This window comes from Pecten maximus, chromosome 12, assembly GCF_902652985.1.
Source record: "Pecten maximus chromosome 12, xPecMax1.1, whole genome shotgun sequence".
NCBI classification, from domain to species: Eukaryota; Metazoa; Mollusca; class Bivalvia; order Pectinida; family Pectinidae; genus Pecten; species Pecten maximus.
Window position 1 is genome coordinate 5,445,196 of NC_047026.1, and position 26,905 is coordinate 5,472,100.

The 26,905-nt window shown below is 37.1% G+C and overlaps 2 protein-coding genes across 2 annotated transcripts; one reads left to right on the forward strand and one right to left on the reverse strand.

The window, feature by feature from the left end:
* On the reverse strand, window positions 1-19,845 carry LOC117339526 (succinate--hydroxymethylglutarate CoA-transferase-like). Its single transcript, XM_033901179.1, has 14 exons — window positions 19,740-19,845; window positions 16,314-16,380; window positions 13,201-13,274; window positions 12,334-12,419; window positions 11,681-11,731; window positions 10,926-11,046; window positions 9,345-9,436; window positions 8,578-8,721; window positions 6,754-6,849; window positions 6,281-6,352; window positions 3,560-3,657; window positions 3,017-3,119; window positions 1,737-1,800; window positions 1-1,058 (listed from the first exon to the last, which is right to left on the reverse strand). The coding sequence occupies exons 1-14, from the start codon at window positions 19,840-19,842 to the stop codon at window positions 910-912; spliced, it is 1,320 nt and encodes a 439-aa protein (XP_033757070.1). The 5' UTR covers window positions 19,843-19,845; the 3' UTR covers window positions 1-909.
* A 94-nt stretch (window positions 19,846-19,939) lies between these two features.
* LOC117339527 (protein FAM136A-like) lies at window positions 19,940-23,775 on the forward strand. The gene is made up of 3 exons (XM_033901180.1): window positions 19,940-20,066; window positions 21,054-21,194; window positions 22,588-23,775. Exons 1-3 carry the CDS (start codon window positions 19,983-19,985, stop codon window positions 22,780-22,782), a joined length of 420 nt encoding a protein of 139 aa, XP_033757071.1. The 5' UTR covers window positions 19,940-19,982; the 3' UTR covers window positions 22,783-23,775.
* Window positions 23,776-26,905: the final 3,130 nt, after the last annotated feature.

Below are 26,905 nucleotides of genomic sequence, written 5' to 3' on the forward strand. Positions count from 1 at the left end.
TAAAATAAGATTCGGCCGTGGGCCACCATGCACCACCTCCTTTGAGGTAAGTTGAGGTTTAGGAAGGGTTTTGCAAGCCATTTTGAGGAATCTCAAGTAATTTGAGGAAATCAGCAGATTTGAGGAAATCTCAACACTTAGAAAAGTTTTATACAAGCGAGGCCTGGTACCTTTTATTTCGGAGAATCATTACTCGTTTATCACCACGTTTCCTTCAGTAATATACATAACAGGATTTCATGTGATCATTTAGACCCAGATGATCGGCTTTCAATATCTCGGGAAGATTATTTTTTGCGGGAAGAAATTTAATCCAAGGAAAAGTCTTCATTTTATCGCTTATACTGCATATTACTTAACAAACTTGGTATTCATGTAAACCTCATAACTAAGGCAATCTGGGAAAAATAGAAATTATCAAATATTTTCACAGGGAATGAAAACTGAGTGAAAATAGACAGGAACCCATCTTAAAGTTCTTACAGGTACAACAAATTGATCAAGGGCCTGTTCCTTTATGCGGACAAACCAGTTTGTCAGTTTTTAAATGTAATATTTCAAACATATATCTTGACGGACCTGCAAATGTTAATGCAGGCCTTGGGAGTCTTTTTCAAGGCTTGTCTGAAAACAATATAAAATCTCCAGGTCCGTCTTTATTTCATAAACGAACAACACTGGTCCAAGTGGTCTAACCGTTTGGACCGCAAACACGAAAATGGCCCTGATTAACATATTAATACACACAAATATGTAGCTGCCGTCATTTTGATTAATTTCAATACTTTGAGGTAGCCCAGACTTGAGTACCAGTATTAAAACTAGGATAGTATCATTTTTTCCAGTTTTAAATCTTCTGATTGCACCAAATATTTATGTCTCGCTAAAAATTCTTGCCTATTCAGTTCATCATTCTATTACACAACTTTCTCGGAGTTTCTGCAAAGTCACATGATCTAATCCCAGCATGCTCTGTAACACAATGTCGGTGTGTTGTCCTAGAGTGGGTGGAGCGGTGGCCTGGGGATGTGTAAACTGGCTGTACCGCACAGCAGGACCTGTGCAAGAAAGACAAACTTTGACTATCACAATTATTATATACTACAACACAATATCAGACTCAGTTTTACCATCAAAAAGGGACTGGTCAGTTTTATTTGACCCTACCTGTAATTTATACCTGACCTTACCTGTGAAATTCTACCTGAACTCGCCTGTCAATTTTTTTTTTATCTTACCTATTAGTTTTACAATATCTGTCAGTTCTGCTTGACCATATCTATATTTTTCATAATCTTACCTTTGAAATTTTAGCTGAATTTACCTGTAAGTTTTACGAGACCCTATCTGTAAATTTTACCTGATGTTACTTTTCAAATTGACCTTATACTTGCTAGTGCCAATGTGATCTTACCTGTGACATTATACCTGAATTTACCTGTGTAAAGTTTTTACTAGATCATATCTGTAAATCTTACCTGAATTTACCTGTAAGTTTCATTGGATCATATCTGTAAATTTTACCTGAATTTACTTTTCAAATTGACCTTAAACTTGCTAGTGCCAATATGGTCTTACCTGTGACATTTTACCTGCATTTACCTGTAAGTTTCATTAGATTATATCAGTAAATTTTACCTGAATTTACCTTAAGTTTTACGAGATATTATCTGTAAATTTTACCTGAATTTCCTTTCAAATTGACCTTATACTTGTTAGTGCCAATATGGTCTTACCGGGAAGTTGTATCTGACCAGCTATAGGATGTTCCAGTGTCTGGACCATCTGGTTGTGGAGAACCTATCAGATCAATGATGTACAGATTTAACCATTAATATATAACATTCTTACACAGGTACTGTTGAAATTCTAGTTTATATAATATTGTCCTGTTACCATTATAACAACATAAAATAACAAACATGCCTCTCTGTTTACAAGCAATGAGTTAAATATAAGACCCCAGGCCCAGATTCATGGCCTTCATCGGCTGTCAAACTTTTCTCAATGGAGTCATGGAACAAAGAGAAATAACTCTTCTAGACAAAGTTGATCCCTAGAAACATGCTGACCCCCATGGAAACAAAGGGAAATAACTCTTGTAGAAAAAATTGACCCCTAGCCTCTAATACACAAGTAGGACAAAGTTGACCCCTAGCCTTTAATACACATGTAGGACAAAGTTGACATCTAGCCTCTAATACACATGTAGGACAAAGTTGACCCCTAGCCTCTAATACACATGTAGGACAAAGTTGACATCTAGCCTCTATTACACAAGTAGGACAAAGTTGACACCTAGCCTTTAATACACATGTAGGACAAAGTTGACCCCTAGCCTCTAATACATATTTAGGACAAAGTTGACCCCAAGCCTCTAATACACATGAAGGACAAAGTTGACCCCTAGCCTCTAATACACATGTAGGACAAAGTTGACCTCTAGCCTCTAATACACATGTAGACAAAAGTTGACCCTAGCCTCTAATACATATGTAGGACAAAGTTGACCCCTAGCCTCTAATACACATGTAGGACAAAGTTGACCTCTAGCCTTTAATATACACATGTAGGACAAAGTTGACCCCTAGCCTCTAATACACATGTAGGACAAAGTTGACCCCTAGCCTTTAATACACATGTAGGACAAAGTTGACCCCTAGCCTCTAATACACATTTAGGACAAAGTTGACCCCTAGTCCCTAATACATATGTAGGACAAAGTTGACCCCTAGTCTCTAATACACATGAGGGATAAAGTTGACCCCTAGCCTCTAATACACATGAGGGATAAAGTTGACCCCTAGCCTCTAATACACATTTAGGACAAAGTTGACCTCTAGCCTTTAATACATATGTAGGACAAAGTTGACCCTAGCATCTAATACAGATGTAGGACAAAGTTGACCCCTAGCCTCTAATACACATTTAGGACAAAGTTGACCCCTAGCCTCTGATACACATTTAGGACAAAGTTGACCTCTAACCTCTAATACACATGTATAACAATAAATACCTGTGGATCGGAGAAGACTTTCTCCATATTGTTGATCGGCCCATATGGTAAACCTGACCCTTCAAACACAGCCAGCCAGTCTTCTGTGGTTTTACTCAGGAATCTAGTTGCCATAAATGAAAAAACAACATAGAAACATAGTTTATTACAGCCACTGTATCATTCCATTTTCCCTGTACTTCATCTTGCCGACCCTTACCAACCCTGATAACCCTTGCCATCTCTTACCAACACTTGCAAACCCTAACCAACCCTAGCTAAACCTTGCTATCTCTTGTCAACCATTGCAACCCTTGCCAGCCTTGGAGGGAATTTCTCAAATGTAAATCATAAGTAAAACATCTTTCTTTAAATCTTTTTTGAAATACAAATATTCCAGAAAAAAAAACAGCTTTGAATTACCTATATCCTATTTTTCATGTAATAATCTGCAATAGTAGATTTGAAACATAAATCTGTCTTTGATACAGATTGGGCAGTGGCAAATGGCAGCTCAAGTATATTGTTTAAAATGTTGATTTTTATATTACATATGAGACTCACTTGTCTGATAAGATTCCCAGCAGCTCATCTCTGTTCTCCACACGTTTCTGGTTACTGATGAATTTAGGGTCGTTGGACAAATGGTCTAGATCCAACATCTGGAAATAGGTCAAGTAAATTCTTCTACCAGGTTATGAAACTTGACCTTTTTATCAAATGAAAGTGACTTACAGAATTCAAATGAAAAAGGACAAGTTTAAGTTTCTATAAAAATCAGAGTACGATAATTTGCACATCTATGTAATTTGTGCAGGTATTTTTTGTGGCTGAAAAATTAACATGTAATACAAAGTAACAAGGGGTGGGCTTATTTCTGACCATGGTCCTCTCTCAGGTAATATACAATAATAAAGCTGGGCTTGTTTCTGATCATGGTCTTCTCTCAGGTAATATACAGTAATAAGGTCAGGCTTATTTCCGACCATGGTCTTCTCTCAGGTAATATACAGTAACAAGGATGGGCTTATTTCCGACCATGGTCCTCTCTCAGTTAATATACAGTAATAACTAACCAATAAGGCTGGGCTTATTTCTGATCATGGTCCTCTCTCAGTTAATATACAGTAACAAGGATGGGCTTATTTCTGACCATGGTCCTCTCTCAGGTAATATACAGTAACAAGGATGGCTTATTTCCGACCATGGTCCTCTCTCAGGTAATATACAGTAACAAGGATGGGCTTATTTCCGACCATGGTCCTCTCTCAGTTAATATACAGTAATAACTAACCAATAAGGCAGGGCTTATTTCTGATCATCGTTTTCTCTCAGGTAATATACAGTAATAAGGCTTGGCTTATTTCTGATCATGGTCCTCTCTCAGGTAATATACAGTAACAATGATGGGCTTATTTCCGACTATGGTCCTCTCTCAGGTAATATACAGTAACAAGGATGGGCTTATTTCCGACCATGGTCCTCTCTCAGGTAATATACAGTAACAAGGATGGGCTTATTTCCGACCATGGTCCTCTCTCAGGTAATACACAGTAATAAGGATGGGCTTATTTCCGACCATGGTCCCCTCTCAGGTAATATACAGTAATAAGAATTGGGCTTATTTCTGACCATGGTCCTCTCTCAGGTAATACACAGTAATAAGGGGATCTCTCTCAGCTTATTTCTGACCATGGTCCTCTCTCAGGTAATACACAGTAACTAGCTGTGGGATTATTTCTGATCATGGTCCTCTCTCAGGTAATATACAGTAATAAGGCTGGGCTTATTTCCGACCATGGTCCTCTCTCAGGTAATATACAGTAACAAGGATGGGCTTATTTCCGACCATGGTCCTCTCTCAGGTAATATACAGTAACAAGGATGGGCTTATTTCCGACCATGGTCCTCTCTCAGTTAATATACAGTAATAACTAACCAATAAGGCAGGGCTTATTTCTGATCATCGTTTTCTCTCAGGTAATATACAGTAATAAGGCTTGGCTTATTTCTGATCATGGTCCTCTCTCAGGTAATATACAGTAACAATGATGGGCTTATTTCCGACCATGGTCCTCTCTCAGGTAATATACAGTAACAAGGATGGGCTTATTTCCGACCATGGTCCTCTCTCAGGTAATATACAGTAACAAGGATGGGCTTATTTCCGACCATGGTCCTCTCTCAGGTAATACACAGTAATAAGGATGGGCTTATTTCCGACCATGGTCCCCTCTCAGGTAATATACAGTAATAAGAATTGGGCTTATTTCTGACCATGGTCCTCTCTCAGGTAATACACAGTAATAAGGGGATCTCTCTCAGCTTATTTCTGACCATGGTCCTCTCTCAGGTAATACACAGTAACTAGCTGTGGGATTATTTCTGATCATGGTCCTCTCTCAGGTAATATACAGTAATAAGGCTGGGCTTATTTCCGACCATGGTCCTCTCTCAGGTAATATACAGTAACAAGGATGGGCTTATTTCCGACCATGGTCCTCTCTCAGGTAATACACAGTAATAAGGATGGGCTTATTTCCGACCATGGTCCCCTCTCAGGTAATATACAGTAATAAGAATTGGGCTTATTTCTGACCATGGTCCTCTCTCAGGTAATACACAGTAATAAGGGGATCTCTCTCAGCTTATTTCTGACCATGGTCCTCTCTCAGGTAATACACAGTAACTAGCTGTGGGATTATTTCTGATCATGGTCCTCTCTCAGGTAATATACAGTAATAAGGCTGGGCTTATTTCCGACCATGGTCCTCTCTCAGGTAATATACAGTAATAAGGCTGGGCTTATTTCCGATCATGGTCCCCTCTCAGGTAATATACAGTAATAAGAATTGGGCTTATTTCTGACCATGGTCCTCTCTCAGGTAATACACAGTAATAAGGGGATCTCTCTCAGCTTATTTCTGACCATGGTCGTCTCTCAGGTAATATACAGTAATAAGGCTGGGCTTATTTCCGACCATGGTCCTCTCTCAGGTTATATACAGTAACAAGGATGGGCTTATTTCCGACCATGGTCCTCTTTCAGGTAATACACAGTAATAAGGATGACGTTATTTCCGACCATGGTCCCCTCTCAGGTAATATACAGTAATAAGAATCGGGCTTATTTCTGACCATGGTCCTCTCTCAGGTAATACACAGTAATAAAGGGATCTCTCTCAGCTTATTCCCGACCATGGTCCTCTCTCAGGTAATATACAGTAATAAGACTGGGCTTATTTCTGACCATGGTCCTATTGTTGAGAATACTTTATACATTACCTGACAGAGTGACGTAAACTGTTGGTTATTACAGCCTCCGACCATGATGTAGCTGTCTTTTGTCTGGAAGGCCTGTTGATAATGATACTGACAGTTAAATTTCCTATAAAAACAATTAACGCAAACCTGACCTATCAATATGTCAACTATAGAAATCCTAGAAATTTGCCATGTCTTTTAGCATGTGATGCTCCAGCATTCCTAGATATACTTGTTTTAGTGATAAAAATAAGAGATGAAATTAAATCAGGACATAGAATGCATATGTGATATTTGGTGTCTTAATGGATAAAAACAGGTAGGAACGACAGATTTCGTATCTCCAACTGATACAAGGGAGAACCAGTGTGGATCGATGAACAGATGAGAGTAAAATCAGAGGTACACTAGAATAATCACACACCTGAACAGGTGTAACAATAAACAGTCTGACCACACCTGGACAGGTGTTACAATAAACAGTTTAACCACACCTGGTACGGGACAATACTCTGATGTGCTGTGCCATATCGTTGTGCCTCTTGTCCAGCATTAAGGTAGTTGGAGCCCAGATTTACCAGGGATGCCACCTGCGGAGGTAAAAATAGGTCAGACAAGGTCACTGACTTAAAAGTGTGTTATTTCTTAATCAAATATAGGGTTTTTACGGTACATATTATTAAAGACTGACCACATGACTTTTCTTGCTAAACAGAATATGTATTAACCTGTAATAATCCCTGCACCCCTGTTTATTGAAATTAAAAAGAAATGCGAACAAATGCAGTTTTGATGCTCTTTAGTAAACCACTCTCCTGCTTGAATTGAGAGAAAATGTGTCAACCCCTGGGCTTATTGCAGGATAAATATGACATATGCAGTTAAATTTTGAAGTAGGCTTTAAACAATATCTACTGAGGTCAAACATCAGAGTTGTGGGTCAAACAAAAATAAAAAATATCCCAGACCTTACAATTCAGGAGATTAAGGCCGAATTTAAAAAAAAAAAGTATGTTTCAGGTTTCATCTCAGAAAAAATAGGGTACATAAGGTAGGGATTTCTTTTTTTATTATTATTTATTATATTTTTTACTAAAGTTATACAGAAGAGACATTCTGACATGAACAGTACTTCTTAGATAAATTTTAGGTCAGCACCAAAAACTTCGGGCAAGTAGAGAAACCTGAAACACAACATTTTGGCCTTAATGATCTAACATTTGGTTTATTTCGTTTAACGTCCTATTAACAGCAAGGGTCATTTAAAGACCTGTCTGGTTTTGGAGGTTACTGCCCCGAGTGTAGGAGAAAAGCCCCCCCCCCCCCCCCCCCGGAATTAGCCCCTAGGACAAAAGCCCCTCCGGACGAAAGCCCCCCCCGGACAGAAGCCCCTTCTTTATAAATTTAGCTGGTATACTTTATATAAATCTGTATTTTTGAAAAACAGAAACTATATATATATATTGTTGTTTTTATGTTTGTAGCATTATATGTCTGTGGTTAAACATCATAATTTATTTTTTCAAACTTTATATTATTAAGTAAGCTAAAAATTTCAGGAAAACTCTCCATGATGAACAAATTGTTACTGATTACACCTAATTTTTGACTTCCTTATATACTGCAAATATTGATAATCAAAGAAATGCCTACAAAAGCAATAAACATTTGATCCCTATTTGCAGTGTCTCAAATTATAATATAATAAGTACCTAACCAAACATGTTGCTCTGCGTTGTAATAAGAAAAGTTTAATTTTAGGAATGATTAAAATCAAAGAAACAATGAAGCCATTAATGATATATTTCTTTCCAGGAGAATACAACATCAATGAAAAACCTACAAAACACCTGTGTAACATCTCACTGATGACATATGTATATGTAGCAATTAAAAATCATAAAAAATAACTATCATTTTTTTTTATGAAGGGGCTTTTGCCGAAGCCAGGGATGACATATGTATATGTAGCAATTAAAAATCAATAAAAAAAATAAATATCATTTTTTTCTTTTGAAGGGGCTTTTGTCCACTTTTTGATTAGTGTGAATGAAGGGGCTTTTGTCCTAGGGGCTAATGTCTGGGGGGGGGCTTTTGTCCGTACATCAACTGCCCCACATAGGTTTCGAACTCGCAACCCAGAGGTGAAGGGCTAGTGATAAAGTGTCGGGACACCTTAAAAAAAAAGCTATTGTGACAATCTATGAACAAAGACAATGTAAGATTCTTTGGGGGTCAAAAGAACGTGACAAAGGTCAAATCACACAGCATTATCTACATCATAGTTATTGAACAAATAGCTCCTGTTAATCACTCACCTGTGTCGATACAAGGTCACAGTCGATGTGTTGACCTTGACCTGTACGTTGTCGCTGGAGGATGGCAGCCATGATGGCCCCGTGAGCATACAGCCCAGTAGATAGATCCGTCATAGCAACGCCAACTTTACATGGCTCTCCGTCCTGTCAAAGATGAGGCTGATATAATGGAAACTGATCATTTCTTATGAATATATTGGTCACTGCTGGGACTGTCACAGAAATCACTGTTTGATTAAAGACTATTTATGGTTTGCTATGATATTTATCACAATATATAGAGACATAAATAGCAACACATTATCCTATTTTTAACAATTCATTATTGTAATTCAGGAAACTTCTTCTATAGCTAAAGAAAATTAGATGAAATAATGTTTTAGCTGCTGTTTTTGAAATCACGGGAAAATCACAAAAAAAACCCTAAAATCAATTTAAAAATTTCGATTTTTTGGGAATTTTTATATGCATATAAGCGGGGGTTAGTGTGTTAGTTGATGCAAATACACTGGATTAAAATACAAAGATAAAGAAGAAAAGAATTGGGACCTGATAATATTATGCAAATAAGCGGTTTATTCAAATAAGCGATATGCAAATAAGTGGGCTCCTCTGTACTTTTATTTATTTTTTAGGCGACATAGCTAAACTTTTCAAAGAATGTGGCATTAAGGAATGACGTGCCCATCCATTCCAGATTTCTGAACTGAATTTCTATGTAAACAAATACAACTGTACTGGGAAACTTAGTCTAAAATGATCGTTACTCTTGGTCCTGTGATGTGAAGCAATCCGCCAAGTCCGGCCGCTATGATGTCATATCCTGCTCGCTGCTGATACGGCCCTGTCTGACCATACCCTGTAAAACAACCATAGCTAAGTATAGCTGACTTGATCACATCTATTTCACTCTAAGGCTATTTTTCTAAACATGTATTTATCTGCAAATAAGCCTGAAATCACAAAGAAGCCATTTTATTAAATTTTCAAGAACCACCAATCTTAAAATATTACCGTAGAAACTAGTCGTGTAATCTGTGCAGATTTTTTGTACTGAAATAAAGTTTGAAGTTGGGGGTGTGCAAATTATACAGGTAGAGATGTTTTCAATTTTTTTTTAAAGAAAATTCCCACTTGAAGATTAATAAACATACACACAGCAATTTATTCTTGTTAAATATGTCAGGTAATGAAGTGATGTATAGCTACCTACTATATGTGTTGATACTTGAGTTAATTAGAGTAAGCTAAAAGTGATTCATAAATAATCTTTAATTATAGTATTGGAGGGAGCTTATTTGAAGATGAATTCAGTATTTATCCACTGATAAATACTGAATTCATCCTCAAATAATGCTTGGTCTTTGAAGACCGGATTTACTACTCTACAACCGTCTAATCAGAAACCTGTCTAATCTGAATTGTGTATTTATCAGTGTGCTTGGTCTTTGACGACTGGATTTACTACTCTACAACTTTCTAATCTGACCCCTGTCTAATCTGAATCCTTTATATACTGGCTTTGATATTAATCCCAGAATTCCATCACTTATGATAAAGTATATCAACTCTAGTTGTCTTATAAAAAACCCTGGGAACCAGCATCTCCAGCAATAAGGCCAGTCGGGTGGCGTTGTGGTAACATATTTGCCCTACACCTAGACAGGCAGGTTCAATTCTCCAAATTTGATTACCACAAAAATGCTTTTTCATTGTCTTGTAATTGGCCCACACCATGGCCGGAGGTTACACATTTCAAGGGAACATGTTGGCCCAATGGGCTTATTACAGGATATTATAGTCATTAATCATATGATAATTGAAAAAGTCCTAAAAATGTATTCCATGAATGTGATTGGCATTAAGGATGGTATAATTCGGACATGACACAAATTCCCAATAAACAGTCCAAATATGTGTTTTACAAGTTTTCATAATACATATGGATGACGGATTGGGTGCCAAGTCCCTATGGTTCACTTGCACAGTTTATTCTAAAAGAATTTCGGGAGTAAATATGACTTTTGGACATCAGGCAGCACAGGATTTTGAGGCTTCATCAGTGCATATGTATGTTTTATACAGATATATATTTATAGACAGAACCTATTAAATGTAATAATGCAATGTCAAAACCCTGTGCGTAAATATGACTTTTGGACAGGGGTAGCACAGGAGTTTGAGGCTTCATCAAGACTTACATTCTTTTGTATGTAATTTCATACATATTCATATATATAGACAGAACTTATTAGGTGTATTGATGCAATGTCAAAACCCTGTGTGCAGAGTAAAAGTGTTGCAAATGAGAAACTGTGTTTTTTTATCAGAATAGTTGGGAGACTTACCCGATATAGAACAGTAGATAAGGCTGGGATTGGTGGCGGCCAGCTGACTGTATCCAAGACCCATTTTCTCCAGCTTTCCAGGAATGTAGTTCTCTACCATCACATCACACTGACTCACAAGCTAAACCAGAACAACAGCCAATCAAACTAAAACAAGCATGCTGGGTATTGCTAAAGCAATACTAGGTACTGCAAAGTGAAATACTGTACATGTATACTGGCCCCTGCTAAAAATAGTAAGTGACTTTGACCTTGACTTTGACCCAAAAACTTTTAACTTCAAACATGATCTAAAGCCACTCATACTGAAGTTACGTACCAATTTTCACTAATATACCTTGAAGCATGGCCGAGTAAAGTGCACAAAACTGAGTGGGCGTCGGACGGGCGGGGAGGAAACCTGTAGTCCCCTTGGTTTCACTGGTAGGGAACTAATATTTATTTTACCAGTACATGGCATCTGGATATCCTCCAGATATTACTACAGATCATCAGAAAAATACCAGAAAACTCTCTGAGACCAGGGTTCATAAATGTTACATACTGTAAATGTATACATTTTAGCAGTAATCTCGTTTTAGCGGTTTCGTGCTGGAAGTACATGTTTTCCGCTATTAAAATTATGATTGTGCTTATTGTAGTTTATCTACATTGGTTTCTATGGCAACCATTGTTTGAGTGCTTATTCATCATTCTATTTTAATTTGGTTTTGCGTTAAAATTGGAGTGTAACAAATTACGCATGTTTACGGTACCTTCTGGACAATTTCTTGACCATTCTTTTTCTTAAGGTCAACAGCAATACTCTGAAGGAAGAGAAAAACATGTTATAATGGTATAAACTGCTCCACAGCTTGGTACAACTTATAATCTACGACAAACTGAATGTGTCAAAACAAAATTATTTCAAATATGATAGAGCTTATGGATTATGGTGAAGATTTTATATATGAATATGCAACAAATGTTTTTTCTATGAATACCTAAAGAGAAAATAAAAAAAATTAACAAGCAAATGACCTTTCAATGCCTGATTTAACAGAAAAAACGGTGGAACTCCAGGGCTCAAAGTGGCGCCCATTTTAGTGGCCATGGCGCCTTAAATCTCCATTGGCGACCATTTATTGACCTAATGGCTATAAAGTGCCTGTATGGCCACTAAAAAGATTGTGTAAATTTGCCATTTGGTTAATATTTCAAAGGTTGCAGTCAATGCTGAAATGACGTTCACAATAAGATATAAAGAATTAAAAGATTTTTTTTTTAACAACTAGGCCAGGCCACTAACTTTTCCAATTGGAGCCTAGATTTTATGACTTTTGCCAAATAGGCCATTTGGTAGAAATATCAACTTTGAGCCCTGAACTCCCTACTTTAAAACAACAAAGAGCACAGCATAAATAATCACCTTTTTGTTCCTGTTGACAGACAAGAAATAGGCACTCTCTGACCCACAAAATGGTGGCCCCCAGGTCCTGGTATCATCTCCGACCCCTAAAAACATGTGAAGGTCATTCATCAATTACCGAAAAAATGTTAGTGAATGGAAAGGTAATAGTCATAAAATAAGTACAGTATTTATGATATATGTTTGATAGTACATGTATGTCATCAGTATATTTACATGCATATCAATTTTTGGTATCATGAAAAGCAATGATCCAAGGTTTGTTTATTGAGTGGTCGGGTGGCACAGTGGTAAAACACTTGGTGGCGGAGGTTCGATTCCCCGATCGGATGTGAAAAGGTATGGGGTCACCTGCCTGACCATGATGGTTTTCCCCAGGCACACCGGTTTCCTCCCACAATAAGACCCCTTGCGCGCTTCCGTCCGGGCCAACAAACGTGATTAATATAAGTTAATATAACTTGTTACGCAAATGTTGTAAAATAAATAAAGTTTACACCCGAGGTGTGTGGTTCAATACTCCCTACCCGTGTCGGCTTGTGTTTCTTTGGGGAGGCTGAGAAACGGGCCGGTCTGTGCTGTCATGATTTTGTCCTTGTGCAAGACACTTTACCTTAATATTCTGGATGGCATGCGACGGGCCTCTTGTATACTGAGTGAGATAGCTACGAACTACTACAAGGAGACCCACCTCAAAATGACCTTGGCTGTTTACTGGGAGATAAACCCAGCAAACAAACAAACAAATCATGAAAAACACCAATCACATAGTAGAAAGCTTTCAATTATTAACAAATACCATTAAACAACCCCTTAGAGCGAAAAATGAAAAAAAGTTTGTATTCTTGAATTCAGAGAGATACTTACCGGGCCTTTCTACTTTGATGACATCAGCCCCTAAATCAGCCAGAATCATTGTACAGTAGGGCCCTGCTAGTACCCTGAAACAGAGCAACTGTAGCATTGATCATTCGAATCGCAGCATATTTCTATTCATATGTTGGAATACAATTAGTCTTGTACCGTAAATTGAAAAGTCTGAAAAATCACATCTTGTATTTAGTCTCAGATCTCTCCATTAGGATCTGATTCACCATGCATCCTTGGACCCAGGTGAAAATCACACCATCGCTAATTGGATCCAGGTGAAAATAGCACTATCGCTAATTGGATCCAGGTGAAAATAGCACTATCGCTAATTGGATCCAGGTGAAAATCCCACTATCGCTAATTGGATCCAGGTGAAAATCCCACTATTGCTTAGCGACCCTGGGCCTAAAGGATGCTGAGTGACAATTCTAACAGAACATTTGAAGACGTGGTATGAGAGTAAATTCATAAAACAAGAGGCCCATGGGGCCTGTATCGCTCACCTGGTTGGATTTGACCAAATGTCAAAATAATGTTCATGTTCAATTTGTTCATACACATACTCTCTAAGGGACTGAAAGACCCTATGGATTATTTTTACAACCTAATTGTGTTTGAAGAAACTAAGTCCCTTAGGTTGGGAAAGACCCTTGGGCCTCTTAGACTCTGCCCCTCAGGCCCCTGAGCGTTCAGAGTAAAATTTATACAAACTCTGTTCCCCTCCCCCCAAAGATGTTCCTGACCAAATATGGTTCTAATTCATTCATAACTTTATGACTTGTAGCGATTTAAAGACTAATCTCTATTTCCCCTATTTGGCCCCGCCCCTCAGGCCCCTGGGGGTTCAGAGTAAAAATTTATACAAACTCTGTTCCCCTTTCTCCCAAGAATGTTCCTGACCAAATTTGGTTCTAATTCATTAATAACTTTATGACTAGTCGCGATTTAAAGGATTAACCCTATTTCCCCTATTGGGCCCCACCCCTAAGGCCCCTGGGGACCAGACCAACCGTTTATACAAAATTGGTTTCCATTCACCCAAGGATGTTTCAGACCAAATATGGATCAAATCCCTTTATTCCTACAGAAGAAGAAGGATTTCAAAGAATTTGCTATATTTCCCCTATTGGGCCCCTCCCCTAAGGCCCCTGGGAGGCCAGACCCACCGTTTATACAAAATTGGTTCCCCTTCACCCAAGGATGTTTCAGACCAAACATGGATCAAATCCCTTTATTCTTGCAGAAGAAGAAGGATTTTAAAGAATATGCTATATTCCCCTATTGGGCCCCACCCCTAAGGCCCCTGGGGGGCCAGACCCACCGTTTGTACAAAATTGGTTCCCCTTCACCCAAGGATGCTTCAAACCAAATATGAATCAAATCCCTTCATTTCTGAAGAAGAAGAAGGATTTTAAAGAATTTGCTATATTTCCGCTATCGGGCCCCGCCCCTAAGGCCCCTGGGGGGGCCAGACCCACTGTTTATACAAAATTGGTTCCCCTTCACCCGAGGATGTTTCAGACCAAATATGAATCAAATCCCTTCATTTCTACAGAAGAAGAAGGATTTTAAAGAATTTGCTATATTTCCCCTATTGGGCCCCGCCCCTAAGGCCCCTGGGGGGGCCAGACCCACCGTTTAAAAAAAATTGGTTCCCATTCACCCAAGGATGCTTCAGACCAAATATGAATCAAATCCCTTCATTTCTACAGAAGAAGAAGGATTTTAAAGAATATGCTATATTCCTCTATTGGGCCCCACCCCTAAGGCCCCTGGGGGGGCCAGACCCACCGTTTATACAAAATTGGTTCCCCTTCACCCAAGGATGCTTCAAACCAAATATGAATCAAATCCCTTCATTTCTAAAGAAGAAGAAGGATTTTAAAGAATTTGCTATATTTCCCCTATTTGGCCCTGCCCCTAAGGCCCCTGGGGGGCCAGACCCACTGTTTATACAAAATTGGTTCCCCTTCACCCAAGGATGTTTCAGACCAAATATGAATCAAATCCCTTCATTTCTACAGAAGAAGAAGGATTTAAAAAAAAATTGCTATATTTCCCCTATTGGGCCCCGCCCCTAAGGCCCCTGGGGGGCCAGACCCACCGTTTATACAAAATTGGTTCCCCTTCACCCAAGGATGCTTCAGACCAAATTTGGTCAAAATCCACTGAGCAGTTTAGGACTAGTAGCGATTTAAAGGAAAAGTTGACGGACGGACGACGGACGCTGCGCCATGCCATGCCTTCGGGCCAGGTGAGTTAAAAATGGGAGGTGATAAAATAAGTTGACAGAATAATCGAATCTTTCGCGACAGGGGGATCTTTGTTGAGTGTTTGGCAGCTTAAGAATCTTACCCCAAGTGTTGAGACCCCCCCCCCCCCCCCCGTCTCATTCCCAAGGGAGTGAATGATTATTTTTCTCTTGGCCCCTGTTTTCGAATAATTCGAACAGGTTCTTCAAATTGATTTAAGTTTGTTCGAACTAATTAAGGGTTTTCCATACTTTCGTATGTATCTAATATTGCTGATACATCAATGCAAGAGAGCATGCTGACATGGATATTCCTGTGCAGGGTAAGAGAATAGATATAGCATAGGCAACAGAAGTAGGTTATACAGATATTTCTAACCCTAACAATGCTGTAGATACATATAATAATGGTTTATGGTGGAGAGAACTTAATACCAATCATACCAAATCCCTGTGATTTTACACAGCATCCAATTATTATTTACAACAAAAAATACTGATCTTTTTATAGAACAGGAAATATACTCACCTAGCAATCAAAAAGTAATAGATCAAGAACTACGGTATAGTATCAGTAAATATATTCTGGGGGCAGATCAACCTCGCACCCCAGGGGCAGTTTCGTAACACCTTATTTACCCCGTAATTAGTAATCCATCGAGTTTCGAAATGAGACATGGGTTGCGACGATGGGGAGCAGATGTGCAGGTGTCATACCAAGGCAGAGACATATATATCTCTGACCAAGGTCACGAGTACCCCCCTTTAGACATTTCTGGATCTGCCTGTGTTCACAATAGTAAGAAGTTGATCAGCAATGTTGACAATTTTGTTACAATACCTAGGAACTTTTTTCTACCTTGAAAGGTCGAGAACTCGGATTCCATCCAGAGGCCCAACGCTAGAGTTTTGTTTTTTGACAGTATCTGAAACAGTAATTTAAATGTATTTTATGCTTACATCCTTAGTAGCACTGTTTCTTACTCAATTTTACATCTATATTTCTGCATACTGATCTCTTTATTTTGGGTATTATCAAACTTTAATGGGCAATGGTACAAGATAATGTTAGCAGTATTATTTAGTGAACTTTAAAGAAGTTACTAATTTTCCATTGCAATGATCAGATCCTGGATGAGCCTGGTTGATATATGCCTCTTAGTGTTAAATTGCATGGGAGTTATGTATGATCTGGTCAACGTTGGGAGCTGTGTATGATCTGGTTATTGTTGGGAGTTGTGTATGACCTGGTTATTGTTGGGAGTTGTGCATGATTTGGTTATTGTTTGGAGTTGTGTATGACCTGGTTATTGTTTGGAGTTGTGTATGATCGGGTTATTATTGGGAGTTGTGTATGATCTGGTTTATTATTGTTGGGAAGTTGTGTATGATCTGGTCAACGTTGGGAGTTATGTATGATCGGGTTATTGTTGGGAGTTGTGTATGATCCGGTTATCATTGGGAGTTGTGTATGACCTGGTTATTGTTTGGAGTTGTGTATGATCTGGTTATTGTTGGGAGTTGTGTATGATCGGGTTATTGTTGGGAGTTGTGTATGATCGGGTTATTGTTGGGAGTTGTGTATGATCTGGTCATTGTTGGGAGTTGTGTATGATCTGGTTATTGTTGGGAGTTGTGTATGATCTGGTTATTGTTGGGAGTTGTGTATGATCGGGTTATTGTTGGGAGTTGTGTATGATTGGGTTATTGTTGGGAGTTATGTATGATCTGGTCAACGTTGGGAGCTGTGTATGATCTGGTTATTGTTGGGAGTTGTGTATCATCGGGTTATTGCTGGGAGTTGTATATGATCTGGTTATTGTTGGGAGTTGTGTATGATCTGGTTATTGTTGGGAGTTGTGTATGATCTGGTTATTGTTGGGAGTTGTGTATGACCTGGTTATTGTTGGGAGTTGTGCATGATCTGGTTATTGTTGGGAGTTGTGTATGATCTGGTTATTGTTGGGAGTTGTGTATGACCTGGTTATTGTTGGGAGTTGTGTATGACCTGGTTATTGTTGGGAGTTGTGTATGATCTGGTTATTGTTGGGAGTTGTGTATGATCTGGTTGAGTTGTGTATGACCTGGTTATTGTTGGGAGTTGTGTATGATCTAGTCAACGTTGGGAGTTGTGTATGACCTGGTTATGGTTGGGAGTTGTGTATGATCTGGTTATTGTTGGGAGTTGTGTATGATCTGGTTATTTTTGGGAGTTGTGTATGACCTGGTTATTGTTGGGAGTTGTGTATCATCGGGTTATTGTTGGGAGTTGTATATGATCTGGTTATTGTTGGGAGTTGTGTATGATCAGGTTATTGTTGGGAGTTGTGTATGATCGGTTATTGTTGGCAGTTGTGTATGATCGGTTATTGTTCAGTTGGGAGTTGTGTATGATCGGGTTATTGTTGGGAGTTGTGTATGATCGATTATTTTTGGGAGTTGTGTATGATCGGTTATTGTTGGGAGTTGTGTATGATCGGGTTATTGTCGGGAGTTTAAGCTGGTTAACCAGCTCCATATGTTATCAGATATTACATCTTTAGAATTATATGTTAGTTTGAATGAGAGAAAGAGGACTGTTTATAATTCAGTTGGAACAGTAACATATCAAGGCTACAGGCAGAGGTCAAGGCTATTGGCATAGATCAAGGTTAGAGGCAGGGGTCAAGGCTATTGGCATAGATCAATGTTAGAGGCAGGGGTCAAGGCTATCTCCATAGATCAAGGCTAGAGGCAGGGGTCAAGGCTATCGCCATAGATCAAGGCTAGAGGCAGGGGTCAAGGCTATTGCTATAGATCAAGGCTATAGATCAAGGCTGGGATTTTTATCATGGTCAAATTTTTTCAAACTCAGTGGAAAACAGTTTATTTGTTTCTGCCAAGAATAAAAGGCAAACTTTTTTATAGTCAAAACATTTCAGCAACAATTTCTTTTTCATATCTGTTATATCAAAGTTTAATAACTTTAATATTTTTACTTCCATTTGAACTTTTAAATTGTTTTTTTTTTATTTTTCCAATGGTATTGTGAATATTTCATTCCTTTTGAAAATAAAGTGTAAATATATTCGTGATTTCATCATCCCTTGCTATTTATATCAGTTTATAAAATTTTATCATTCATCCTGTACAGCAGTCCATCTTTTAATTGATAAGAAGGATACAGATCTAATGTGCTGTATGTCAACTACCAGCAAAATATCTTGATTTCCCACTAAGTAAAGGGAGATAATTAAGTATTTTTGGTGTGATCAATAAGTTTGATTAAATCAGAGACATTTATATGTCTCTGGTTAAATAAAGCAATACTAGCAGTTATATATGCAGATTGAAACAAAGCAACAATTTAATACATCACAATCACTTTTATTATGCTATTGTAAGAATACATTTCACCAGAGACCTAAATTATGAAGAAATTCACAAATTACACATGTGTAGCAGGCCAGGTTTTAATTGTAAATACTGTACATAGTTGTACGGTTGCCTTCTAGCTTCCGGCTAGGGGGAATTTCCCTTTAGCTCAGTCGGTAGAGCGGCGGACCAGTAAGCCGAGGGTCGCGGGTTCGATCCCGGCTGGCTGCACACTACTATTCCTTGAACTTTTACATTGGTGCCGCAGACCACTCCAAGTGAAAGCAAGAGGCTTCCTTGGAGAGAGAACCTGGGTTGGTGTGTTCGGGGGCGATATTAAAAACAATTGTCCTAGTATTAATTTTGGAATTTTGGATTCTTTCAATCTGTTTAAAGCATCAAATCAAACTTTTTTTTGTAATGAGAAAGGAGCAAACTTTTTTTTGCTTTAGATCTAATTTACAAACAAACTTTTTTTCCGTCAAAACTGCAATCAAACTATTTTTTCTAAAAAAAATCCCAGCCGCCCCCCCCCCCCCCCCCCCCCCCCCCCCTTTTTTTTTTTAAAGTATAAATTATAACTGATAGACTGGAAGATAATTTAAAGTCATCATACTGGACTGGACATTCACATTCATGGAGACACAACGATGTTTAAAGTAGGTCTAACGTTCTCTTGAAAGGATGGTTTTTCATTTGTTTGCATTGAATAACTGAACTGTTACATAGTCTGATAGTTGCACTATGTTATATTTTTCATCCCTGTCAAAGTGTCAACAGTACTGTTAGAAGGTTGGGGAAAACGTCAACTTCGCGCGCAAGTTGGTGGTTTTCCCCAACCTGATAGAGAGGTAAATCTGAGGAAACGTGCTGTAATCTTGCATCATCATCGCACGATTTGAAATTTAACGTGTCAGCTTGATAGAAATACCATTCACATCTGGGGACTGTGTCGTAAAACTGCACAGAGGTATTCGTTGTGTAAGTTTGTTGCAAAAGCAAACTCTGCAAAGTCTCTTTATTACAGCTGACATTGTCGAAACTTTCCGTAGCGTAAACAAATGAGAGTAGGCTCCCTTTACCTTATTTTATAATCTTCTGAACGTTTGTTTGGGATATGACGGTTTATAAGAGAAAAGCGTCTTCGATACCAAGACGACATTATATCGAAAACATGGAAGCCGCACAAGCACGTGTTCAGGATGCTGTCACTGCCCACAGCGAAGAGCTGGAGAAAGGACAAATCAGGGGTATTGAGGTGTGTATCATTGAGTTTATCTTTCCCATTATTGTAGTTCGTATGTTGGGAGAATGTGACGATAATATTGTTAAAGACTATTTTAGTACGTGACCTCTACTGTGCTGTTGTATGCCACACCGGCAACTCAATTTTGCATAACACACGGGCATAAGAATTCGTTATTGGCATTTTGGCAATGGCTGTTGGCCCAATCTCGTTCGATCAACATTTGGTAAAAAATGACACCACTCTGTGACCCTACAGCATGAGCACAAAGACCTGGCAGTCACCTGGGCAATTTGACACATCCATCCAAATATGAAATTAATGACCTTGACCCAATTTAAGGTTACAGGTCAGGGTCAGATGTGTCAATATCCCCAAACGACTTAAATAACGTTAACTTGAGAAAACAAAAGACCATGGGTCATGATATTAGGCCTTTATATTAATAGTGTGGCGAAGTTTTATGATTTTTGTTTCTGATGAATGACCTTGGCCTATTTTAAGGTCAGTGGTGTTTTAAAATCTTAAAATGAGTTCTGTCAGAGTAATAAGAGGCTCATAATTAACCACAATATTGGTACAGTAGCATACTGGGATCAAGGGATTTGAAACCAATATCATAAAAAATATACACTTTTTAATGTTTTTTTTTATGTTGGTCTTTGTATATGTTTGATAATGTATTTTCCCATGAGAATCAATGACAACAGGAATGCTCCATTTTATTGAGAATTAGCCGAAAGTAGACATGGACATAATTACTCCTTGATCAATTACTCAAGTTAATATCCTGTAATTGAATCATTTGCTTGTAATTGATTACTATCATTTATTACACAGAATTATGTTTGGATTACATGATTTTTATCTTTCAAATTTAGCATGATCTTCACTTGTAAACAGATAGTATATAACAGAGTTTTGAATGAAGAATGATTACTTTAGTTAGATGGACTTTTCATTGGTCATCAAGTTTTCAGCTGTATTTAATACTTTCAGGTGGAAATGTACAAATGTGACCTAAAGTGTGTGGAGAATAAGTCATACACTGTGGAGGACAAGGATCGCTGTTTGGAACGCTGCTCCTCCAGAATGATGCAGATACAGAAATATGTGAACTCAGAAATGGAGAATTACCAGGTACTAAAAAAATGTGAAGTAAAGAAATAATTATGAATGCAGGACTACTATACCAGGTACTGTGTTCATCCCACAATAAGCCTGTAACTCATAATAAACCTACCCAAAAATTCTTATAACAGGGCTTTTTCATGCTGGTTTGGGATGGGGTCTTTTATCTCATTTTAGGAAGAAAATTTGTGAATTTAGAAAGATTTTTTCATTTAATTTCTGTTAATTTTGGTAATTTGGCTTCCATATAAAATAATTTCATTTGGGAATGGGGCCCATTAATGACCCCAAAAAACCCAAGAAAATACCCTTGTAAAATTTATTTTATTATCCTGGAAAACGTACAACCCCTTCTTTTAATCCGTAATAAGGGATGTAAAATGAGAGGGATAAGTCACTGTCTATCTCCTGTTTAAAGTGCTTCTGTCAATTTCATACACCATGATGGATTTTGATTTTTGAAATGTTTGTATGTAATCAATTCAAATCAAGAATTACGTACACTATCATGTACATGTATCTGCATTGTTGATACAAACTGTTTGAACACCATCTGATTGATTGAATCTGAGGTATTTTAAGTACCTGTTCTAATGTTCCGTTTATGTGTGGTCCCACTAGGCTTAGGCCAAACAAAAAAATCTGTGTTTAGGGTTCCTAACCAACACTACATTTTTACTGCCTACCCGTACTCAAATTTTTTTTAACTGAATACTGTCGGGTCCAAATTAAAACTGTTAGAGCTACCCGTAATCCAGCAAGAATTCTACCCAAACCCAGGAATTCCCCATAAGGTGAATAAAAAATTCAATTGTATGGATGTTACCACTTTCAGTTAATAAAACCTGGGGTCCTAGTTTGGGATAGATGTTTTACAATTTAAGAATAGCCCAAAGGAGGAAATGTTTGGAAAAAACACATTAACATGGTTTAGCTCTCAATGGCACGATTAACGTCTGATTTGGCTAAAAATATGTTGTAATTGACTAATTCCAAATAATATACATTTTGTACCGCAAATAAAATCTGAAAAATTAAAATATATTAACTTTCCTTACTACCAACCCTACCAAATTCTCAACTTGTAACCCTAAACACGTATATATTTTTTTACATGCCTTATTATCAATTTCTGAATTTATTTAAACAACATCACTTCTAAAATGCCATTTTCAATTTTAGCATTTTCATGTAGATATACCAAACTTCAGATTTTGTTATTACTATTTCTCAGAATATAAAAACTTTTTTTTTGTTTTTTTTTTTGCATGCTTTTTTTTATGGATTATCAGAATTATTGCTGCGAAAGAAAACAAACAATTTTTTGTTGTTGTTTTCATGAAGTGCTGAGCTCAGACAGTCGCATATCTAATCACATAACAATTGCTTTCAAATTTTCTAGAACCGGTTACAGCGTTGTGCTATGGATTGTCAGGACAAAGCTCGGGACCAGATGACCTCCAAAAAGGGAGATGTGGACAAGATTCGGGGAGAAATGGAGACATGCATGATAAAGTGTGCCGACTCACATGTTGAATTAGCTGGAACCATGTTTAAACGCATGTCTAAGTCTATAGCAAGCAACAAGTACTCTTAATTAATCAATTAATTAATTAATTAATGTGTGGTAGTTAGGACAGATCAAATATGGAAGTGTAAAATAAGGTACATCATGTTTATAATCATGTTAATGTTATCATGGGAGAAATTATCAGTTGTCAGTATGGAAGAGAATGGGGCAAAATATTCTTGTGTGTGTGCTGGGGTTAATCTTGGATTTGAACCCATTTTGAAATTTAGGGGAAATGAAGGGCAGCAGTGTCTTGAATTATTCTTTAAACTTTAATATTTTTCAGTTATTCTTTGCTGTAATTCTTTCATATTTCATCAAAATTTGGGAGATTTCCCCTGTTTTGGAGAATTTTCCTGTTTTATGGGATTTTTCCTTGATGGAGAATTTGTTTTTATTAAAAAAAAATCAGTGGGGAATACTACCTAATTTCAGTAGTAAAATCAGTCTAGATTAACCTCTGGTGCGATTAAATAAGGAATATCATGTGTTCAACAGAAATTTCTTTTTAGACTGAATTAGTGGGATGTAGAATATGAAAGATACATACCTTGAAATGTTATGTTTATTCCCGAAAAAATGTGTAGCCACTAGATCTAAATGACTCGGAAATAAAGAAATTCTAATCCTGGCAGGTACTGCTACAAAAAGCTGGCTGATTATGTGTAACTGTGTGAATGTGGCTCTTAGTTGACAAACCTGGTGTCCTCTTGTTCTGTTGATATTTCACTGGAATATAGTCCTAATTCAGAATCATTTGATTATCTTTAAATTTTAAATGAAAGGAGGTATACATTGTATAAACATTCTCCTGACATCCCACCTTTTTTACAATATTGATGACATTTGGAGTTTAGTGTATACTTATAATGGCCGCGGACTAACCTCTGATAGCTCCAATACCCTGTTTTACTCGAACTATAAATGTATTCCCAAGCAGTTAGAGTTAGTGGGGGTTAGATGTACTGTACTAGCATTATCAACAGGTCATATTGGAAGTTAATTAGTACAAGGAAATTTGCATATTTAATCATATTTTATTTTTGGCACAAATCACCAAATGGTACAAAAATAATTATTTTCAATTCACTTAAATGAATCAAATATCAGTGAACAGTAGATGAATACTGTTGTTGTCCATGCAGTGGTCCTGTAAAATGAAGTTTTCAAAGTGTCTCATTCAAACGCGATGTTACCATATGTGATCCTAATAATGGGACACAAAATTACCATATCCCAAAATTACCAAATGATTTTGGACTATTTATATAGAATTACATATTGTATCAATGATGTAAATATATACGTATTTTGATGAAATATAAAATTACAATGTGTATTATATAAAATATTGTTTTGTTTCTTGTTTTCCATGTCACTTAATGACATTTTATCATAGATGTTACAATATATTTGAACAGGTTTTTAAGGGAGTCTTTAATTTTCATACTTCTGTGACCTATGACAGATGTATAATATTGTGGCATACCTTTTTAACCTATTGTCTTGTGATGGTGAGCTATTCATACTGCCTGTTGTCCATGGTCCGTTGTCCGTTTGAGAAAAAATATTATTTTCACTATTTCTTATAGAAGGATATTTTTCAAACTTCACATTTAGGTTGGCCTTGGTGGCCTACTGCCCATATGGGGAATGGCAGACATTCATCCATCGTGAATTTTTTCTGTTGAAGTTTGTGATCACTATTTTTCTCCAGTACTTGGGCGATATTTCTGAAACTCAATATATATAGGATCCCCTTGGTTTCTGTGCAACAAATCTGTAACTTCATCAATTTTTCTCATGGAGTTACCATAATTTCTACCCTTGGGGCTCTTACACCAAGATATTGACCTTTGATATTCCCGCACACCAAAGTGAGGGAGGAGATGCAGCATTTCGCCCATACGTAGCACATACGAGTGCGTTTGTTCACCTTTCGTCACACTAGCGATGTTTTTTAAACACGTATTAATCAAACACTATAATAGTTAAGTTTGAGAATACCTAAAGACAGTTGCATCTAGTTATTTCAGGTTACAAAGGTAAAAATCTTTGTCGGTGCTCGAAACGAGTTTGTGTTTCAGGGCCAAGGTCAGAGATATAAGGTCACTGCGACTACAGCAAATTCATCTTTAATCAGCCTTCTGAGAAAACTTCGTAGAATGGTTAGGTAGATTACCTTGGAAAGAGTTCATGTTTCAGGGTGCCAAGAACAAGGGCAAGGGTCACAATTACATTTATATATAGCTTTCTACAAAACCTCTTGGGGGGGGGGGGGGGGGGGGGGGGGGAGAGATTTCTTGCTGAATGGTCCGGCCACATTCCTAAATTCTTTGTCTAGTGATCCTAGTACATTTTGCACATATTGATTTTAGAATATGCCATGTAGCATTTAAATGGTATTGGCTAAATTGTATGTCAAAATGCAAACAGCGATTCATTGTCTATGGTAATGCAAGTATAGCAAGGATTGCCTATATGTCCATATACAATGTATAACATAATGCAGATAATTTATACCAGTCAGGACAGCAATCCATAGCTAGTACTCATCAACCATCTTATATCGACCTGGACTTCAACGAGACTAGTTTTGCCTTGCAGTCTATATATTGCTTTACAGACCATGGTCTTTCATCTTGACAAATTCAAAAGAGCAAGTCATGAAGACCATTGATTGGCTGGCTGCAAGTCACAAGAACTTTTGACCGGTAAGATTGGCAACTGCCACAAGATGTGCTCTGTTAATTCCCATTTGTCAGGTTCATCCGTCTTTGAACAATTTCTGTAGCATAAATATTATGAATCAATTTTCCTCAAATTCAGAACCTAGGGTCGTCTCCCTTCCACTTTTTGCTAGAAATCAACAAAAACAACTATGAACACTGTAGAAGCTTTTATTTTGTAACTCTGAAGATTCTGCAAAATATTATCGTAATACTCTCTCTTACCTTAAAAATTTCACAATCTTTTTTTAACAGAATTAAAAGCTTAAGCTTCAGTTATACATAATTACTAGTAGGAAATGTAGGACTCTTACAAAAAATGTATCTCCAGATAAAAAGCCTAGCCTCAATACTATACTGAAAAATTTACACTTTATAACATATTATGGTCTACAGTTTCAACAAAACTTTCAATAAATACTTTATATAGAACGTACAAAAAAAACCTAATAATTACATAACTTTGGAATTTTGGAGTTATCCTTCCCAAAGCATTTTCAACAATCTTGGCACATGCAAATTTTAACTTAAATGAAAGATATGTGATAATGCAATATTAAAATACATACTGAATGTGGACAATCATTTTTACATCCCCTAGAATCTGGATGTTCACATCTTAAACTCAACTCGGAACTTCTGCAATATATATAGTGAAAAATGGAACAAGTTGGAATTTAGGGTCTCAATTCAAGTTTACACAGGTTTAATTTCAGTCTACAGGTTTCGTAAATTAAAATTCAGTTTTAGAAAGATTTCACTATACTGAACTATGGTATGCATTCAAGATGTAAATAATATTCATTCAGGGGGGGATTTAAGTACATAAATATATATATAGATAGTTTTAAAACAATTTCTCCTTTGCACGCACAGATACACAAATGATCAGTTTTAAAATGATCCATCCAAAAACATTCTACATCGCGATATATCGTAAACATTTAACATAGAATACACCAAACATCCATATTGTTAACTTTCAATACAACTAAAATTAATATGAGCATTTTTCAGTAATTTCTGATCACAAGTACTGTATATTTGATATACAACAGGTTTTAATAATTTGCCTTATCCTATCTGAAGTATTTTAATATTTTTATTTGGACACATCAATATATTTATTATTTGTGTTGCCATGCATGGATACCATCAATATGCACCATTTTGTTTTCACATTTAATTTTGGCAAGTGATTACAATGGAAGCTAGCTACCTTACAATCATGCAGGTTACATATCTCAACACAAATAAACCTATTGAAATTCTGTAAATCAATTTAATTGAATAATGAATGTAGTTATGGACAAATTCTAGACCATTTTGATGTTTATTTATAAAGTATATATAAAATGCAATTCATCATCGTTCTTTTTGTGCATTTTTATACAAGCATTTTTTCATTTATTTATATTTTG

What these genes read in the sequence shown, in the direction of transcription:
- LOC117339526 (XM_033901179.1), bottom strand. Translation starts at nt 19,842, where the DNA reads ATGTCAGCTGTAATAAAGAGACTTTGCAGAGTTTGCTTTTGCAACAAA. An exon ending in AGTTTACGTCACTCTGTCAG is followed by an intron (nt 3,658 to 6,280) that starts GTAATGTATAAA and finishes ACCTATTTCCAG; the next exon opens with ATGTTGGATCTAGACCATTT. An exon ending in AAGTCTTCTCCGATCCACAG is followed by an intron (nt 1,801 to 3,016) that starts GTATTTATTGTT and finishes TTGATCTGATAG; the next exon opens with GTTCTCCACAACCAGATGGT.
- LOC117339527 (XM_033901180.1), top strand. Translation starts at nt 19,983, where the DNA reads ATGGAAGCCGCACAAGCACGTGTTCAGGATGCTGTCACTGCCCACAGC. An exon ending in GACAAATCAGGGGTATTGAG is followed by an intron (nt 20,067 to 21,053) that starts GTGTGTATCATT and finishes TAATACTTTCAG; the next exon opens with GTGGAAATGTACAAATGTGA. An exon ending in CAGAAATGGAGAATTACCAG is followed by an intron (nt 21,195 to 22,587) that starts GTACTAAAAAAA and finishes CAAATTTTCTAG; the next exon opens with AACCGGTTACAGCGTTGTGC.